Source organism: Hyperolius riggenbachi, chromosome 3, assembly GCF_040937935.1.
Source record: "Hyperolius riggenbachi isolate aHypRig1 chromosome 3, aHypRig1.pri, whole genome shotgun sequence".
Classification (NCBI taxonomy): Eukaryota; Metazoa; Chordata; class Amphibia; order Anura; family Hyperoliidae; genus Hyperolius; species Hyperolius riggenbachi.
The window spans coordinates 327,929,148-327,950,271 of record NC_090648.1 but is presented as its reverse complement, the minus strand read 5'-3'; the positions used below and the strand labels follow the sequence as shown (position 1 = coordinate 327,950,271).

The following is a 21,124-nucleotide window of genomic DNA, read 5'->3' as shown; positions in this document are numbered from 1 at the left end:
TATGCTACGCAAGTGCTGCACATGGCTGATTTACCAACGGTTAGTGAATATATCTTATGGTGATGATGCACATTATCTCACCAACCATTACAGGATTAAATAGCTCTTAGTAATGAGAAACAATGTAGAAAGAGACACTTCTGAGTGAGGAAGACATATACATCCAGGAGATACACATACAGAGCTTATGGCATTTTAAAATGTAACACTTTTCTCTATTTTTATATGGTCAATTATAAAAAGGAAAGACTAGTGTTAGTCACTATCCAAGACATACTAGCTTTCATGCCTAGAAATGGAATTAATAGCTGATAAATTATCCTTAAGTGCCTTTTGAATAATATAAAATGCACTCTAGTGAGTCTTTATGCCCTTAATAAGACACAAATCTAGTTAATGAATGGACTAATGGGTAAAATTAAATAGCCATATACAGGACAATATTTATGTCAAGGAGATTCAACCTGATAAGTTAATTGCACTTATTGGAGTTTACCACATCCAGTTTAAAATAAAAGATGATAAATTAAATATTGTATGATGAAAGTATTTTAAAGGCAATGAATGAGATTGCTCACACACCCATACACAAGAATGGTCATGTCTGTCCCTTATTTGTTGCTTCTGCAAAAAACTAAAAAGACTGAAATAATGTCATATCACATGTGTGTTTTAATGACCATCTTCTAGTACTACTCACATGCAACGTTTTAGCCAGATGAGTGGTCTACTGTTTCTCTTTTCAGCATGACTTTCAACAAAAATGCTGTGTCTGCTATGCACAATACCAAGCATTTTAACTTTTAAAAATAAAAGCATTGCCAAAAAAGTTAGTGCCCCAAAATTATATGTAACCCCTTCAAAGAAATGACCCATACATTGTCCCCAATTGTATTTTTCATTTAACCTGGTCTGTGTGCCTTTTCCTAACTGCAGGAACTCTGCAGTGCCAGTGGGATTGTGGGGATATTTTCATTTTTAGCTACAGCAAAAAGCTTATCTCAGCATGGAAATAACAAAATGCTACTAGTTTTGGATAACATAAGGACACTATGACCAGAAGGTAATTGAATCCCCACTCCCTTTGAAGAGTCTACAGAGTGATGTAACCCTGTTGTCTAGGTGATGTTTGCTGTGGAAGGAAAAGTAGGCTTTGGCAGTAGAGAGGGAAAAGTAACACTGAGCTGGGTTGAAAGAAAAAGTGATGTCACTTTTGGCATCACAGATAGAGAAACAGTAAGGATGGAAACCAGCAAAAATATTATTTTCACATCACATTTGTCCTAAATCTAGTGAACACTTAAGACATCAGAATAGTTAAACAAAATAAGACATTTCTTATTGGATAATTTTAACAGGAAATGCTGATAAGCAGTAAAGAGAGCTGCAGTCAGATGTTTGCGTAAAAGAGCACTTAGACACATACCCTAGTTTTCCATGTATGCATGGCAACTAGATTGCATATTTTTTCTAGTGTTTGGTTATGCTCAACTACCCACTTCTTCTAACACATAACTGTCATCCAAGAAAACAGATTATCTTCCCTTTCTCCATACCTCTCCTTATTCTTCATCCTTGCACTAGTACCTCTTTTTAAACTATTATTTTCTACTGCCATTTCCCATTATCCCTTAAAAATGTTGTTCTTACACCAATACTTAGAAATGTTCTTGATCCCACAACCCTCTCCAGCTACTGCTCTGTTTCACTTCTCCCCTTCACATCCAAAGTACTGGAATGACAAAGCAGATTTTGCAGATTACATCTTTTCTGTTTGTGCTAATAAAAATGTTAATGTACCCCTAAACAGATGTCATCTATGTAATAATTTAGTAAAAGGCAGTATACTTTCTCATCCATGAATCATGTATGGGAGTCCTTCACAGGCAATTCTAAGTAAATAGGATTTGTTATAAGAGACTCGTGTGGCTATTGGTATTATAGGAAAACAACATCAAAAGGACTAACTGGAATCTCATAAACCATCCATTACAACAAGTAATGGAACAGGCATTGCCATCCCAATTTATTAATATGTGAAATTAAATAATTAGGGTAAAAGTCACTGATCACATGCCATGTGTATGATGTATGTGTTGGTGGAGTTGATACAACAAGGGATTTATTGTAAATGAAGGTCGTCTACATTGAATCCTGTAATGTCAATCCAGGTGGACTGAATAAGAAATGCAATGCTGGTTCTTGTATTTCATTGAGGAGGAATGATAAATGATGGATATGATCTATGCTGGTGGATATATGGGGACAAAGGAGGGAGCTTCTATGTTGAGAGATTATGAAGATGTATGAGTTGCCATCCATGGAGGAGGGTTTTTTATGATGAATAATATAATAATAAAAATTGTTAAAATGTGGGTGACAGTAATGAGCCAAAATTCTCTTTAAGATAGAACATAAAGGTAAATGCCTTCTGGTCTTGAACATTAAACAATAGGGGTTATATATACTAAAGATCAAACTATCGATGAGCAATAGTTTATGGTGGTTGTCATTATACAAGCTCACTTGGAAACTGGGTAATCCTATGGACTACACAATACACATGAGTGTGTGAGCTGGTCAGTCATGGACATCTATGTTCCATCTTTGGTGGGTATGGGATGAAAGAAACAGAAAACATTTTAACCACCTTATTTCTCATCAGGTCTGCTTACAAGCAGAAGGGGCATGTCTAATAACTCAAATTTGAATGCATTGTAATCCATCTGCTATCTGTTGTCTTATTGGAGTGGTCACTGTGCAATGAATTGTTGTTCACAGGTCATCAGTTTTGAACAGAATTATGTATGTTGAACAGTTTATAAAGTAAATATGTTCCTGAATTAACTTTGGAATGTTGCTGTGAACATCCAAGATGATTTGATTCATGGGAAAGAGGTGTATATTAGTGTGATATTTGGTTTTAACACTGGATTAAAACCTGAATGTCAAATCAATGTTGATCTTCTCGTGGTGGACGAATCATTCCCACCCTGTGGTATAAGGAGAGCAAATGTAAGCACATATGCCTTGTATGTGTAACAGGTGTTGTGATTAACTACAACTATATAAATTATAATTAATGCGCTATACATTTCTTCCCCAATTCCCCATAAGTATAGTGAAGTAGACTTCAAGTTATAGTGTTAGACATTCAAAATATGACCTTTCCAGGACCTGAAGTGGACACTCAAATTGATTTTTTTTACTGGGATCATCCCACTTTAGAGCTTTCTGTATATTACTGGTTGCCACCCAGGTAATTCTCCTCTTTCTGCATGTGTAATTAGTTGCACAAAACAACAAGCATTTTTTCTCTGGTTAAGATATCACCTTCACTAATCAAAAACCGAACCCACTGAATATTTACTGTGCTGGCAGAAAGACTGAGCCATGCATGTGGCTGTCTTTCCAGATACAACCAAGGTCCAGTAAAACCCCCATTATCCAGCACCATCGGGGATTGGCTGGTTTTGGATAAGTGTAATTTCTGGTTGCTTGAGAGTCAATGTTAAAAACAGCTAGCTAGTACTATACTTGTATGCTTACCATAAACTCTGCAATAATGTTGAAATACAGTCGTTAAAAGCAAATTAGGACAAAGGAATAATGTTGTGATGTATAGATATGAACTCATTTGTATTTAATAAACAAGAGCGAAATATCACTTTTGCGGTAATGCACTGCTTGCAGTGTAGTACAATTCCATATGCTGCTATATCGCACTCGCCACACTGTGACCGTCACATAGGTGGTGCATTGCAATGCGGCAAGCTGCGTTACAAAGCAGCCCTTACATTGCACCACAGTGCACCACTGTGAACTGAGCCTTACTCAAAATTTTATGAATAAAGCTACTCAAAGCAAAGACTTCCTATCCTGGTAAAGGTCAGCGACAACACCACCTACACATGGGCAAGACTGCTCCCAAGGAAGAATATTAATTAAAGTAGGAAGCTATCAAGCTGTATCTTGGACAGGAAATTACGTTGACATCTCTCAACAAGGGGGCAGATATTATGAGACTAATGGTGGCCATACATGGTACAATTTTTTCATCCAATCTTACCATTTCTATGTAATATAAGGGAACTGCCTAAATTATCCTTTCAGTATATTCACTTAATTTACCCTTATACTACATAGAAATGGTAAGATTGTATAAAAAAAATTGTACCATGTATGGCCACCATAAGGCTTTCAAACACCTTCCAAAGATAAACATAACATTTCTCTTTCCTAGTATTACAATTAAATATCTGGTTATTTCACATCATAAAGTATGGCTTTTAAAGAATGCTGGTTAATGTACTGCCTGCAGTTAAAGTTTTTCTTTGCATCCTATACAAATTTTCTGTATCTGTTTACTCACTATAATATAAAGCATGAGATGATGCAATAGAATATTTACTATTTTTGTACATATTCACTTGCCAGACATTATCGGGGAAAACTGTAAATTCCGTTCATTGTAAATGTTCATTTCAGCTAAACTAAGAAATTGTCAAAAATATGATTTCTATTGAACTGGATAAATTAACCTGATATAGGTATACTTAGCTGTCTAGCAACATCTTAGTAACCAGTGAACACCAGAGCTTGTGGTTGTCCAAAAACAAGAATGGCTTCTTCAACTTGAACAGTGCAATGGGATGTGAAGCGTGCCAATAGCTAAGTCATCCTTTGCTGCATGTGGCCAGATGTAGCACAGTAGGTAACACAACAGCCTTTGTACCAAAACAACAGTGCATGTTTGGGTGCCAGGCAAGAACACCAAGCCTACTTTAATTGGTGGGTCTCTCCAGTGCTTTACTAGCATCCATCTAGTCTTCAGCACCTTTAGATAGGCACTCAAACAATAACATCTGCAAAAAATATATATAATTTAGCTAGGATATTTGGCTGCGGTTTATAGATTATCTGTGCTTACAAAACACATAGGAATAAAAATCACTTGTAAGAACTGAAGAAATCAGTCTACAGGGTTGATAAACATCTTCTAGAACACAAAAATGTGTCTAGGTGAAGCTTTATTTATTTTTCTTTGTATTTTCAATGACCTGGTTAAATGATAAATGAAAACCTTCTCATAAATATTGGATTAGATAGTAACACCCACTTGTCCATGCACCAGAACATGATGCTAAGGAGTCCTTTTGGAACCCTTGCTGCTTAGTTGATCGCATATTGAGGGGTTGCATACAATCTATCTGGCCTCTAGTAATTATCCTAATGTGCTAACCATGATTATGCCAAATTGAATTTACATTTTCACAATTACGGCTATACAAACAAAGACAAAAAAACAAAGAACATTTATATCACGCTTTCTCCTGGTGGACTCAAAGTGCCAGAGCTGCAGCCACTAGGACACGCTCTATAGGCAGTAGCAGTGTTAGGAAGACTTGCCTAAGGTCTCCTACTGAATAGCTGCTGGCTAACTGAACAGGCAGAGCCAAGGTTCGAACCCAGGTCTCCTGTGTCAGGGGCAGGGCCCTTAACCATTACTATACGTAATTACAATTTGGAAATTCAATTGGATTTGTTTAAGCCATTGTTAATTCTGCATGGTCATTTTGTACCAATGTTAATAGCAAAGCCCCCCAACGTCAATTGGGGAACCCACTTGACATCCGTATCATCATAATCATCATCATCATAATCATTCTCCTCAGCTTCACTTGCATCAGATGCCTCCAAAACTGCACCAACAGCAGGTACTTCATCATCTTCCTCCTCACACCTTATGTCCATAGTGTCGCCTAACTCAGACATATGAGGTGGTGTAATTTGCTTAGCGCCTTCATCTTGTTGTAACAATAATAGCTGTGAATTATTCCCCACCAAAACACTCCTGCGAAGTCACAAGTGTCAAATGCAGCGGTTGTTGTGCTTGTACTAGCGCTGGTGGCTGCGGAAGATGAGGTGTTCTGTGTTAAATAGTCAACCACGTCCTGACAATATTGGGAGTTGATAGGACGTGCCTTCTTCTGAGCACTGTACTTTGGTCTAGGGCCGCATGAACTCACGTCAGCGCAAACTCGAACAGACCTGCCGGGTGGCCTGCCTCTGGGTCTGCCTCTGCATCTGCCTGTTGTTTTGTCCATATCGGGGGGGATGAAGTGAAAGGTATGCACTGACTTGACTAATACAATGTGCAGTCACACAGGTGCAGTGAAAGGTATGCAGTGACTAGTACTACAATACAATGTGCAGCTGTCACACAGGTGCAGTTAACAGGTATGCACGGATTGGTATATTAAACAGTGTGCGGTCACACAGGTACTGTGAACAATTATGCAATGACTAGTATTACAAATGTGCAGCTGTCACACATACAGGTACCATGAACAGTAATGCAGTGACTGGTATATAATATAACACTGAGTGCGTTCACATAGTACACTGAACAGGTATGCAGTGACTGGTATCAATACAATGTGCAGCTGCCACACACACACAGGTACCGTGAACAGGTGCAATGACTGATGGTATATAACACTGCATGCGCTCACGTAGGTAGGTGCACTGAACAGGTAGGTATGCAGGTATTTGTATTACAAATGTGCAGCTGTCATACACACAGGTACCGTGAACAGGTGCAGTGACTGGTGGTATATAACACTGCGTGTGCTCACGTAGGTAGGTGCACTGAACAGGTAGTTATGCAGTGATTGGTATTACAAATGTGCAGCTGTCACACACACAGGTACCGTGAACAGGTGCAGTGACTGGTGGTATATAACACTGCGTGCGGTCATGTAGGTAGGTGCACTGAACAGGTAGGAATGCAGTGATTGGTATTTCAAATGTGCAGCTGTCACACACACAGGTACCATGAACAGGTGCAGCGAGTGACTGGTATATAATATAACACTGCTTGCGGTCACGTAGGTAGGTGCACTACTGAAAAGGTATGCAGGGATTGGTATTACAAATGTGCAGCTGTGACACACGCAGGCAGTCACTGAATGTGCTGGGCCTGGCAGTGGCACAGTAGGAATTACCAAGGGGCCATGGTCCAGCAGCTGCGACTCACTGACAGGGCTGTATATGCAACACAAGTGTCTGTGGGACATACACAAAAAATAAAAATAAAAATAGATCACAAGAACAACATTAGCTCTCAAAAGAGCCGTTGAGGAGTGCTTTTTAGCAAGGAGCAAGCTAACAAGCCTAACACAAGAGCCTAACTAAGCTTTCCCTATGTCAGCAGGTTCTCTTCTTTCTTTAATTACTGCAGCCACACGAGTGAGTGAAAAGGCTGACGCACCCTGCATTTTATAAGGGAGAAAGGTTTCCAGGAGGGAGTGTAGCCTGATTGGATACCCTGTGTCTGCTGACTGTGATGTAGAGGGTCAAAGTTGACCCTAATGTTGTAGTATAGGGGGCGGGTCGAGCTCGCATATAGTTTGTGGTTCACCGCGAATGCGAACCACCAAAGTTCGCGCGAATAAGTTCACGTGCGAACCGTTTGAGCCATCTCTACACATACCAATCATGATTTTTTACACAATGTACACAGTTATTGCCTAACTATGAAAGAGTATACCTGGATTTTTTTTCTTTAGAATATTTAGTGCAGCGTGCAGCTCTGCTTCTCAGATATGATGCCAAGAAATTATGCATGCACAGTCTGAGCTAAAATAAATTCAAAATCAGGTATTTTTTTCTGTCTCTATATAAAATCTATTTATGGTAATCATTGTTTCTGGAACATGGTAATGGGTCCAATAGAGACTTTTTATACTTGCCTTTAGATCTATTTCATAGTAATGGTTTGTCCTTCACATATGTTATATGCTTGCCATGTAAGTGTGATAATGTTGATGCAATGCAAAATTCAAATTTTTATATGTTAGTTATATTGTATTGGTTTTTTATCCTAGTAGCTCTGGCTTATCATGAACTAAGTGCCACCTCAAAGAGTCTTATCAATACAAGCCTTGCACTGTTGAGGAACAATATTTCTGAAACAGCTGAATGGATGTTGTCTGTCAGTGGTTCTGAATGCGTGTCTAGCTTTCATCGACATGAAGGAATAATTTGCATATTCAGTAGTGATACTTTACAGGATATCTTCCCTGCTCAAATGAAACTGAATACTTGCAAATAGCTTCTGTTTTAAGAACAAAAAAAATTACAAATGTACATTTTCTACTGATCTACAAAGTATACCAACCTTTATGTCCTTAACACCTGATGCCAATTTTCACATCTAAGCATTCATCTGTAGTGTCCACATATAGATTCTGAGACCTTCATTTGTACAGAGAAATGTAGAAATCTATTTACTGTTACATGTAATTATTGTTGTAACACTGTATTTATACGTTTAATCTTAGGTGAATAAAGCAAGACTTCCATACTGGAAAATGACCCTGCTTAATGTATGCAACTTAATAAATAATTTAAATACACAAGCTGAAGAAACAGGAGACAATGGAGATGAGGATCTCATGATCAGAAAACAATATCCCACAGCTATGGATGGATTTAATTTGGAAGCAATGCTGACCACATTCCAGCTTCAGAAAATTTGCCAAAGCAGAGTCTTCCAGCATTGGGAGGTATGACAAATTACATACATCTTTACAATTGTACTTTATTGTTGCTATCAAGCCAGTGGCCCAGCAAATGGCCTCTGCTCTATGGAATATTTACCTGGGCCTCCCCCTCACATTTGCTCCTCAGTTTCTCATGACAAAGCTTCCCCCACACACATACTCCTCACATCCCAGCACAATCCTTAAATTAAAAACATACAGGAGCTCAGTAATTTACATTAGTTACACAACAAAAATAACCCAATAGCCGTTTGTAGCAGCAATGTTAGGTTGTGACAGATAAAAATGCGCACAGCGCCTAGGGTATACAATTGGCGCCGCATTGACTTACACTATATAACGCTATTTAGCGTTATAAGTGTTAAAAAATGGCACACGCAGAGTGACTTACACTTATAACGCTAAATTGCGTTATAAGTGTTAAAAAATTCAGGGGGGGGGGCTAATGTAAGGCAGTGGGGGACTCGGAGGGGGAGAGTGTAAGGCAGCGGGAGGGTTTAGTGTGAGAGGCAGACACAGGCAGAGGGTATATGTACATTACCACAGTATACATTACCTGGTCCCTGATCGCGTCTTCTCTCCACTTCCTACTTAGTATGAATGAGTCCGGCAGCCAGTCAATCACCATGCGGCTTTAGTCCCCGCATGGTGATTGGCTGGCTGCAGGACTCTTTCAAACGTAACAGGAAGTAGAGAGAAGATGGGATCGCCGGGACCAGGTAATGTATCACAAATGCCGCTAATGACATCTTATTGCTAAAGATGTTTTAGGACATTTCTGAAATGTTAAATATCTTTAGTAGCAAGATGCCATTATCGGCATCACCCTGCACCATTTTTTCACAGGCGCCATTTTTTACTGTACCCATGTTAGGTAGCCAGCTGTGCCCCCTCAAATAGCAGTGTTAAGTAGCTGTGTGTGCCCTCAAGATAGCAATATTAAATAGTCATTTGTTACTCTCAGATAGAAGAATTAGGCAGTGGTGTGTGCTCTTCACGTAGCAGTATTATATAGCTTTGTTGTGCTTCCCAGATAGCATTATTAGTTAGCCAGTTGTACCCCCTCAGATCGTGGTTTTAAGTAGCTGTGTTTGCCCCTAATATAGCAATATTAGGTAGCTATTTGTGACACCAAGATCAGTGGCATAACGTAGGAGTTCTGGGCCCCATGGCAAGTCTTATTTTGGGCCCCCTCAAGCGCTCTTTACATAGCAATTGATATGTAGCATTAAAACCTGTCAAGGACAGCTGCAGTGTCAGAGAGGTGTAGGCTGGGAAGGAAAAGTCTATTAATGGTAACAACTAAACAAAGCACATCTAGAGGTGATCATAATCTGCATAGAACCAATAAAAACTTAAAAAGCCAATAAAGTGGTGGAAGGTGGGCTCCTAGTGGGCCCTTCTAGTCTAGGGGCCCTGGTGCAGTTGCTACCTCTGCATCCCCTATTGCTACACCACTGACTAAGATAGTATTATTAGGTAGTGGTTTGTGTCCCTCAGATAGCTTTATTAGGTAGTCTTTGTGCCCTTCAGGCAGTATCAGTTGGTGCCTATTAGATTTAGGTAGAGTTCCTCATAAATCATAATAAGGTAGTGACTAGACTAGAGCTATCTCAGAGAGAGAAAAAGAACACACAGGGGAAGCAGGAGTCCTTTTAGTGTGATATAAATACTTATCTGGAGAGTACACTAAGGAAAGTATTACTCACACTGGGTGGTTGCTAAACTGCAACCTAATAACTTACTTGATGGGAAAACCCATTGCTCATTAGGATCTCTGTTTTTCTATCGGTTGCACTCCAAGCTGAATGTGATGACAAGGAGGGGAAACTTGTATAAGGGGAAATAAAATTCCAGTACTAATGTAAGAGTAACTTGCAGAGTATGCGATGGAGATACCCAAAATGGAAACAGTGTAACATGGTAAGAAAGGTAAGTGAAGCACTTTCCTCACAAAAAGCTCAAACTCAAGAAGTCCAAATTATAGAGGTGCTTACTGCTTATACTTGCAGAGGCTCAGTCTGAAGAAGTGGGTAAAACCTCAAGAAGGGCAATTAAAGACTCTAGTTTATTAACCACTTGAGGACTGCAGGGCTAAACCCCCCTAGTGACCAGGCCATTTTTAGTAAAATTGGCCACTGCAGCTTTAAGGCTAAGCTGCAGGGCCACACAACACAGCACACAAGTGATCCCCCTCCCTTTTCTCCCCACCAACAGAGCTCTCTGTTGGTGGGGTCTGATCGCTCCCCCCATGTTTATATTTTTTAAAATAAATATTATTGTCAGTGATTTTTTTTTTAATAAAAAGTGTCTCTTTAAATATGTCCCCTCACTCCCTCCCCACAGCCAGCCAATTACGGCGATCGGCTGTCATAGGCTTCTGCCTATGACAGCCGATCGCTCTCTTGTCCCTCAGGGGGACAGCCGTGCCAGACGGCTGTCCCAAGTGCAGCGCTGCACAGTGTAAATAGAGTCTCCCGAGCGGCAATAGCCGCTCAGAGACTGAAGGCGGGGCGGAGCTCCCCCCTCCAAGCATGAGATGCGCACGCAGCGCGCGCGCGATCTCTTGCAAATTACAGCCCCAGGACTTTACGCCAATCGGCGTTAGGCGGTCCTGGGGCTGCCGCCGTGGCCATGCCCGTTGGCATGACGTGGGCGGCAGAAGGTTAATTATCAAACCTAAACCATTGTGAGATAACAGAATAGCCACACTTATCCTTTTTATTTCTATTTTCTACTGTTTCCCATTTGGGTGCCTCCATAATCCACCCCTAGGGTAAGGCCCCTCAAATAGAACTTGCCTTCGTGTACTCTCCACCAACTGCATGGCCTGCTGTGACTGTGAAACCCCGCTCTTTACAGTCAACATCTATGTATGAAGGTGCATGTTCTTAAAGAGAATCTGTATTGTTAAAATCGCACAAAAGTAAACATACCAGTGTGTTAGGGGACATCTCCTATTACCCTCTGACACAATTTCGCCGCTCCTCGCCACATTAAAAGTGGTTAAAAACAGTTTTAAAAAGTTTGTTTATAAACAAACAAAATGGCCACCAAAACAGGAAGTAGGTTGATGTACAGTATGTCCACACATAGAAAATACATCCATACACAAGCAGGCTGTATACAGCCTTCCTTTTGAATCTCAAGAGATCATTTGTGTGTTTCTTTCCCCCTGCAGTTCTCATGCACTGAAGTTTCAGGCTGCTCGTTTCTTCCTGCAAACAGCTTTGCCCTTGTCTGTAATTTCTCAGTATGTGAAAGCCCAGCCAGCTCAGAGGACGATTTATCCAGCTTGTAAAAGATAAGAGAGAAGAGAGAAGCTGCCCTAATCTAAATAATACACAGGCAGTGTGCATAGAGGGCCTGAAAGGGGGAGTTCATAGCAGAACCACAACACTGAAGAACTTGGCAGCCTTCCAGACACAGGCCGACAAGTCTGACAGGGGAAAGATACATTGATTTATTACAGAGACTGTGATAGTAGAAAGTGCTGCAGTAAGCTAGAACACATTAGAATAGCTTTTGGAACTTGTAGGATGATAAAAAACAGGATGCAATTTTTGTTACAGAGTCTCTTTAAAGAGAAACTCCAACCAAGAATTAAACTTTATCCCAATCAGTAGCTGATACCCCCTTTTGCATGAAAAATCTATTCTTTTTCACAAACAGATCATCAGGGAGCTCTGTATGGCTGACATTGTGGTGAAACCCCTCCCACAAGAAACTCTGAGGACCATGGTACTCCTGGCAGTTTCCTGTCTGTGGATCTTGTTGCATTGTGGAAAATGGCTGTTTCCAACTGCCAAAACAGCAAACAGCAGCTACATCACCTGCCAGCAGTAAAAATGTCACCATGTGATAAATGTCCGAATGTAAATCAGGGATTTAAAAGATTTTACAATGGGCAAACACTGACTAAATCATTTATACACAATTATTGCAAAAATGAAGCACTTTTTTTTATTACATTATTTTCACTGGCGTTCCTCTTTACATTTTTGTCAGGTTAGTCTTTGGAAAACTGCATAGACTCATGAGGTGCTTCCTTTTGCTGCAGAGTTGCAAGTTTAATAGAGCCCCATAAAGAATAATAGGGCCTTGTTTTGTCACGTGTAGAGACTTAATGTTTTAATGTTAGAGACTTCCTAAAAGTGGCCGTTACTACATTTTTTAGCAAAGAATCGTTTGAGCGATCAGGTATTTGGGATCGGATTGAAAGATAAAACACTATGTTGCTGTTTGCAATCGATTGTGAATGATTTTAAGTGATCGTTGGATGGCAATTTTGTTGATCGGAAAAATCTCTTTCACAATCAGTTGTGATGGATAGGAAGTGCAGATTGGTCAGTCAGTTGATAGTGAAATAATCAATTTATTAGGACATTTTATTTTTAGTCGCATTAAACAGATCACTCAAAGAACTCTTCACTAAAAATTGTACCATTAATGGCCACCATAACATTAGCAGAAAAAAACATATGAATATTACCAGGAGGAGGTGCAGTGGAACTTCGTAAAGTTCTTAAAACTTTCTTAAACATAGCCTGGTAAGAATGCCTGCTGCATGCCAACACCCTTCAAATGTATTTCAGAAACAGAACATTCAAAAGACACTACTAACCTATGCTTAAAATATTTATGGTGACAGTCAGATATGATGGCGTCAAAGTTTCATTCCTGGTTAGATAATCTCGATTCTTACAGCAGCTAAAGCTGTGACATTCCTTAGTTAGCTTTATGCACGGGAGACACCATTTACAGGCAAGCAGCCAAGCAACTAAGGAATAGAAGTAAGAACAAAGGTTTCCCACCAAAACCCATCCAAAATAGCTCATATTTTATGATTCAACCTTGTCACTCCACATCAGTTATTCTCTTAGTTCACAATCACAAATCACATCATCAACCTAAATATGTCCAAGAGTAAAAAATCACTGCAATTTAATTGTCATGGTGCTGGGTGTAAATAAATTATACACTCATCCATATGTTTCAAACATTCTTATACTGCATTCTTAGGTTTAAGAATATTTAAAATCCTTAGGATGAAATCCTTATCATAAATAATGCAATACACTTGCATTATTTATTATTTACTATTGAAGATACAGGCATCTTAACCACTTTATGTATAGCATAAGCTGTTAGACTGCTTTTAGTGATAGTAAACTAGCTACAGTGTGAGCTGATCCTTGGATGATAAATGTGCTCTATGACACTTTCCATTACTATAAACTGATCTACACTAATTATCCTCATGCCACTGAGCTCAGAACATAAAATCAGAAAAGCAAGCACATAACATTATAGACCCAAGCTCAATTTAGGTTGAGTATCCCAACACTTTAAAGAGAACCTGAAGGTTTGAAGAATGCTATTAGGACACAGATGCTGGTTCTGCATACTATCACCAGCCTCTGTGTCGGTACTGTGTCCCCCCAGGCCCCCCCTGCCCTCTGATGTCCCCCATAAAAAATCCTGCCATGGTAGCGACATGCACCTTGTCGCTGGCTGGCTGTTTACCTTAATGCTGCCAGTCACTACCACTCCCCCGGGAGTGCCTTTAGCCATTTTGTCACTCCAGGCAAGTAAACCTGTGGCACCCCCCCATCTCCATGAAAATAACCGTAACACAGCAGCGTTTCACTGCAATCACTGCAGCAGCGTTTCACCAGAAAATAATCAAAATGCAGAAGAGTTTCACCAGAAAAGAATTGTAATGTGGCAGCGTTTCACCAGAAAATAATTGTAATGTGGCAGCGTTTCACCAGAAAAAAATCGTAACGCAGCAGCGTTTTACCAGAAAATAATCGTAATGCGTAGCGTTTCACCAGAAATTACATTAATTGCGACAGCGTTTCACCAGGAAAATACATGTAAATGCGGCTGCATTTCACCAGAAAATACACAATGCGGGCAGCGTTTCATCAGAAAATATATGTAATGTGGGCAGCGTTTCACCTGAAAATACATATAGACAGGGCTTCACTTTCATGAGCACAAAGGGGGACAGAAAGAGGCACAAAGGGGGACAGAAGGAGGCATAAAGGGAGAGAGAAGGACAAACAGTGGGTCAGACATGGCACAAGGAGACAGAAGGAGGCACAAAAGGGACAGAAGGAGGCACAAAAGGGACAGAAGGAGGCACAAAGGGGGAAAAAAGATGCACAAGGCACAGAGGGACACAGTGTCCGCTGCCTGCAGCTTATGCTAAGCAAATGCAGCAGAAGCAAATAATAGAACACACACAGGGGCAGGGCTTAGTTAGGGGTGGGGCTCCATTCAGGGGCGGTGCTTAATCCAGCAACATGGCACGCACAGGACCGATGGCACTCCAGGCAATGCCCTGTATTGCCTATGCCTAAAAGCGCCCCTGCGCTCCCCCGCCTCCTCTATTGCGCAGCTCCCCACATGCGTCCCTTCCCTCCCCACCTCCGTAAGCTGATTTGAGGGAATGGATGCAGGTGGGGAGTGGCAGTATGGAGGAGGCGGGGGAGCGACGTTGACTGGCAGCATTAAGGTAAACAGCCAGCTAGCGACAAAGTGCATGTCGCTAGCATAGCGTTTTTTTTATGGGGACAGCAGAGCGCAGAGGGGGCCTGGGGAGGACACAGTACAGACACAGAGGCTGGTGATTGTATGCCGAATCAGCCTCTGTGACCTAATAGCATTCTTCAAACCCACCTCAGGTTCTCTTTAAGGGATACAAATTAAACCCAGTCTGCTGCGACTGTCTGAAAAAAAAGTTCTATGAAGGACACTAACTAACAAAAATCCAAGGATCAAAAAATGTTGTCTACACACATTCACCATATTATTATTATTATTATTATAATACAAAAAAATCAGCCCCAATTAAGTGTGATGTTTTGGAGTATGTGAACTGCATAAATCAAACTGATTGTACATTTCAAATCTTGTTTAACCTGCAGTGCAACCAGTAGTCTTAAAAAAAAATTCCAGATGTAATTAGTATTTTGATGTAAATGATAAAGTGATCACTAACCCTAAGGGCCCTTTTCCACTAGCAATCGCTAGCGTTCACGCTGAACGCTAGCGATTGCTGAATCGCAATTACCGGTGATTCCCCGACGTTCGCGGCCGCGATTTTGCTATGCTATGCACAGCATAGCAAAATCACGGCAAATATCGCTCCACCGCGCGTTCGCGTTCCCGGCAAAATCGAATCGCGGTAGTGGAAATGACCTACCGCGATTCCTATGTTAAAAAGCAAACCGTAGCGATTGTAAAATCACTAGCGGTTTGTGTTTTTGCGATTCAGCCAGCGCAAATGCGCTGGTGGAAAAGGGCCCTAACAAGCAGCCACTGGTTGGTCCGCTTGGCACCACTGCATAAAAGATAGCTCTTTTAAACATAATGAAAAAGCAACGAGCAGTGACAGACTGCTGTTTCGGGGAATATTCCCCTTTGTCAAGCTGCTAAGTGCCTTGATAAAGGTGAACATCCCCTAAAATAGCAGTCTATCTTTCTCTGCTCTTATTTTATCCTTTTGTTTTTGATTTATTAATAGAGCTATCTTCTATATGGTTGTGTTGACCTTACATTGATTTTTTGTTTGTAGGCCCTATGGATACTAGGGCTAGGTTTTGGCCAAGCTTGCCAATTGGGTGCTCCCTTTCCTAGAAAGCATAAGACTTAAAGCACAGTTCCCCAACCCTGTCCTCAAGGCCCTCCAACAGCGATGGGCTTCCGAGTAGAAAGCCATTCAAATTCAAAATTAAAATGGGGCTTAATTAATGCAGGCGTGAGCACGGGAAACAGGGGGTTGCTTACCCAGTAGTCCAATGGCTTCTATGCATCTCAATCCACTCGCACGTGACCTGCGTTAATTAAGCCTCATATTAATTCAATTTTGAATTCGAATGGCTTTCTACTCGGAAGCCCATCGCTGCCCACCAACAGTACATGTTTTGCAGAAAACCACACACAATCACAGGTGGGGTAATTAGCATCTCAGCAGAGCTGATTAACAACCTCTGTGGATTTCCACAAAACATGCACTGTTGGTGGGCCTTGAGGACAGGGTTGGTGAACACTGACTTAAAGGACAACTGTAGTGAGAAGAAAATGGATGCTGCAATATTTATTTCCTTTTAAACAATACCAGTAGTCTGACAGCTCTGCTGAACTATTTGGCTGCAGTAGTGTCTGAATAACACCAGAAACAAGCATGCAGCTAATCTTGTCAGATCTGACAATAATGTTAGAAACACGTGATATGCTGAATGCTTGTTCAGGGTATATGGCTAAAAGTATTAGAGGCAGAGGATCAGCAGGATAGCCAGGCAACTGGTATTGTCAGCCCCGGGCTGCCCATGAGGCGGGGTGAGGCAGGTTCCTCAGGCGGAGGAAGTGGGGGGTTGGCGACCCGCCTGGCCGCGGGTGGGGGGGCGCCCAGCTGGAGGGGGTAGCAGCCAGGAAGGGGGAGCAGTGGGCACAGCAGTGGGGAGTTGGGTCATACCCCCCTCCCTCACCTGGGGCTCCCCCAACCGCGCTCCTCCTCCAGCTCACCTTTCTTCTTCCGCTTCAGCGTTGCATTTCACCACCGTGTCACTTCCTGCAATGCCGCCCACCAGGGCCGCCATCAGAAATTTTGGGGCCCCTCACAAATCATCAGTCCGGGCCCCCCCCCCCCCCCAAACTGAGAAATGTGCGTAGCCATTACATGTTGGCAGAGCTAGTTGGAGGCTTGCTGTCCACAAATTAATCACGAATAACCACGGTGGATACTCGTGATTCAAGTTAGCTCCAATTGCCACAGCTGAGCGGCTAGATGCGGCGGGGTTAATTACCCAGAACGCCACTCTCCGCCCAGCGTTTCAACGAGGTGCAAGTGTCCGAATGGACGCGTTGCAAGCCTCGATATCGAGCACTTCCTCCTTCAAGCCGGAAGGAGGAAGTGCTCCATCATTTTTTTAGAACCTCCCAGTTTTCTTTTCTGTTTAAAAAAGCTAAAAAAAAGTAGGTTTAATGCTATTGTCTCATATGGTAATGATTCAGCTTTTCCCATAGTCTCGCAGTTAGCAATCATGTGACCCCCAACAAGACAAATTCAGCAATCATGAGGCCCCCAACAAACCATGAGGCCCCCAACAAGACAAATTCAGCAATCATGAGGCCCCCAACAAGACAAATTCAGCAATCATGAGGCCCCCAACAAATCATGAGGCCTCCAACAAGACAAATTCAGTAATCTTGAGGCTCCCAACAAATCATGAGGCCCCCAACAAGTAAAAATTCAATCATTAGGCCCCCAGCAAGACAAATTCAGCAGTCATGAGGCACATAAATAGACAGCATTTCACATAAATAGGCAGAATGACCCCTTATGGTAGACACCTCTCACCTGGATTCTGACAGGGACCCCCAGGTTAGGTAGTGAGTGACATGGAGCCCTTTAGGCAGTGAGTGACAGGGAGCCCTTTTAGGTAGTGAGTGAGTGACAGGGAGCCCCTTTAGGTAGTGAGTGAGTGCCAGGGAGCCCCTTTAGGTAGTGAGTGAGTGCCAGGGAGCCCCTTTAGGTAGTGAGTGAGTGCCAGGGAGCCCCTTTAGGTAGTGAGTGAGTGCCAGGGAGCCCCTTTAGGTAGTGAGTGAGTGCCAGGGAGCCCCTTTAGGTAGTGAGTGAGTGCCAGGGAGCCCCTTTAGGTAGTGAGTGAGTGCCAGGGAGCCCCTTTAGGTAGTGAGTGAGTGCCAGGGAGCCCCTTTAGGTAGTGAGTGAGTGCCAGGGAGCCCCTTTAGGTAGTGAGTGAGTGCCAGGGAGCCCCTTTAGGTAGTGAGTGAGTGCCAGGGAGCCCCTTTAGGTAGTGAGTGAGTGCCAGGGAGCCCCTTTAGGTAGTGAGTGAGTGCCAGGGAGGCCCTTTAGGTAGTGAGTGAGTGCCAGGGAGGCCCTTTAGGTAGTGAGTGAGTGCCAGGGAGCCCCTTTAGCAAGTGAGTGATGACAGGGAGCCCCTTTAGCAAGTGAGTGATGACAGGGAGCCCCTTTAGCAAGTGAGTGAGTGACAGGGAGCCCCTTTAGCAAGTGAGTGAGTGACAGGGAGCCCCTTTAGCAAGTGAGTGAGTGACAGGGAGGCCCTTTAGCAAGTGAGTGAGTGACAGGGAGGCCCTTTAGCAAGTGAGTGATGACAGGGAGCCCCTTTAGCAAGTGAGTGAGTGACAGGGAGCCCCTTTAGCAAGTGAGTGAGTGACAGGGAGCCCCTTTAGCAAGTGAGTGAGTGACAGGGAGCCCCTTTAGCAAGTGAGTGAGTGACAGGGAGCCCCTTTAGCAAGTGAGTGAGTGACAGGGAGCCCCTTTAGCAAGTGAGTGAGTGACAGGGAGGCCCTTTAGCAAGTGAGTGAGTGACAGGGAGGCCCTTTAGCAAGTGAGTGAGTGACAGGGAGGCCCTTTAGCAAGTGAGTGAGTGACAGGGAGGCCCTTTAGCAAGTGAGTGAGTGACAGGGAGGCCCTTTAGCTAGTGAGTGAGTGACAGGGAGGACCTTTAGCAAGTGAGTGAGTGACAGGGAGGCCCTTTAGCAAGTGAGTGAGTGACAGGGAGGCCCTTTAGCAAGTGAGTGAGTGACAGGGAGGCCCTTTAGCAAGTGAGTGAGTGACAGGGAGGCCCTTTAGCAAGTGAGTGAGTGACAGGGAGGCCCTTTAGCAAGTGAGTGAGTGACAGGGAGGCCCTTTAGCAAGTGAGTGAGTGACAGGGAGCCCCTTTAGCAAGTGAGTGAGTGACAGGGAGCCCCTTTAGCAAGTGAGTGAGTGACAGGGAGCAACCCCCCCTGCCGCCCGCCGCCGCCGCCGCTTCCCCTACCTTGCAGCCAGCAGCCCAGCGTCAGACCTCAAGATCAGCGGCGACCCGACCAGTAAGAGCGGGCACCGGACGCACCCGCTCTATATGCGGAAGTGATGTCACTTCCGCATATCAGTGCGGGCGCTGGGTCCTAGCGCCCGCACTATTGTCGCCGCCTGATCGAGGTCTGACGCGGCGGAGGCGGCGGCGGCGGCGGCTATAGGGATGGAGGGAGGGAGCAGCGGCCAGAGGGGTTGAGCGGCGGCCGGGCGGCACCCGCAGCGCCGCGGCGGGGATGGGGCCCCCCTGCAGGCCCCGGGCCCGTGACGGGAGTCACGGATGTCCCCCCCTGATGGCGGGCCTGCCGCCCACTGTAGTTTAGTGGGCGACATTGCAGGAAGTAACGCAGAGGTGGAACGCAATGCTGGAGCAGAAGAAGGAAGGTGAGTAATTGCTTTCCTCCCCGCTTGCTTCTGACTTGGCTTCTAAAACACTGGGCAAAAAGCTGGAGAGGGAGTGCGGTCAGGGGAGCCCCAGGTGAGGGAGGGGGGGTTCTGACCCCCCCACCAATGTGCCCGCTGCTTCCCTTCCTGGCTGCTACCCCCTCCAGGCTACTTATACTGGGGCATTGTTACTACCTATTGTCGGGGCTGCATCCTCAAAAGTTTGCCTCAGGCAGCAAAAAGTCTACAATCAGCCCTGGGTATTGTTTGAAAGGAAATAAATATGGCAGCCTCCATATCCCTCTCACTTGAGTTGTCCTTTAAAAGCAACAGCTTTGAATAGCATATAGCACTCTCAAGACTTGAAATGAATGCTGTCTATATTCTTGGCTTTGGTGACAATGTATATGTGATATAAAAAAAAATTACAACACATCACTAGAACTGTTGCAGATGAGTTCTTTATGTTCTAAAAACAGACAACAACAAACTAACTCAATCCTCATTTTTTTCAGCTACTTCAGCAAGATTTACTGGATTCCAGCAGCTCAAACAGTGAAAATGAAGACATTGTAAAGAGGAAAAGCCCTTATATTTTTAAACGACAGGCACATATAAGCAAAGCGAGAAGACCCTACATACTGAAAAGAGGCACTTATTACTAATAAATTGATATAGCTCATTGATATGTGTTAAATTTATAAGTAAATGTGATTTATGGTTATTTTCCTTACAATTAAAGCTATATTTGTGTCATAAATATATTGAAACATGATTGTCCTTAATATACAGTAAATGTGTTTTTATTCATGTTGCTCTTAAATGTGATTTTCTAATATACATAAAGAATTATATGGACTTTTACATTTAAAATAAATACCATTTATCTGCATGATGGTAATCCCTACAGTAAGAAGCAAAATCTTTCCTGGATGATAACTTTTCATACTAGTCACCTGGATACAGGGTGGGTCTAAAGGTGTTACTATCAGAGATGGTCAATTTGCCAAAATTTGATTCAATAACAGGTAATAGAACTAACATCAAATCTCACAGAATGCTCAATGTGCATAGCATCTTAACTGATTTACCAATTTAGTCAACCTGTTTTGCTGTCTTTAAAATTATCAGGGAGATCGAAAGTACCTGTCAAAATGTTGTCAGTTTTCAGCCCTAGAAATGCCAGGAGGGAAATTGGCACCATTTAGCCCTAGAAGAAGCAGAAGCCTGTGAAACGGTCATAGGCTGCATACCCCTCTGCACCCACCAGCACAGACTCTCGTTATGTGACATTGTTTGCATCCTAATGTTCACAGGGATC

The 21,124-nt window shown here is 42.8% G+C and overlaps 1 protein-coding gene across 1 annotated transcript in view; it reads left to right on the top strand.

Annotated features, from left to right (window-relative positions):
• Positions 1–20,599, top strand: part of NTS (neurotensin) — a 50,963-nt gene extending 30,364 nt beyond the window's left edge. The window contains exons 3-4 of the mRNA XM_068272781.1: positions 8,346–8,570; positions 20,319–20,599. Coding sequence (XP_068128882.1) covers positions 8,346–8,570; positions 20,319–20,468 — 375 coding nt within the window. The 3' untranslated portion in view covers positions 20,469–20,599. The remainder of the gene's footprint in view (positions 1–8,345; positions 8,571–20,318) is intronic.
• The last annotated feature ends 525 nt before the right edge of the window (positions 20,600–21,124 follow it).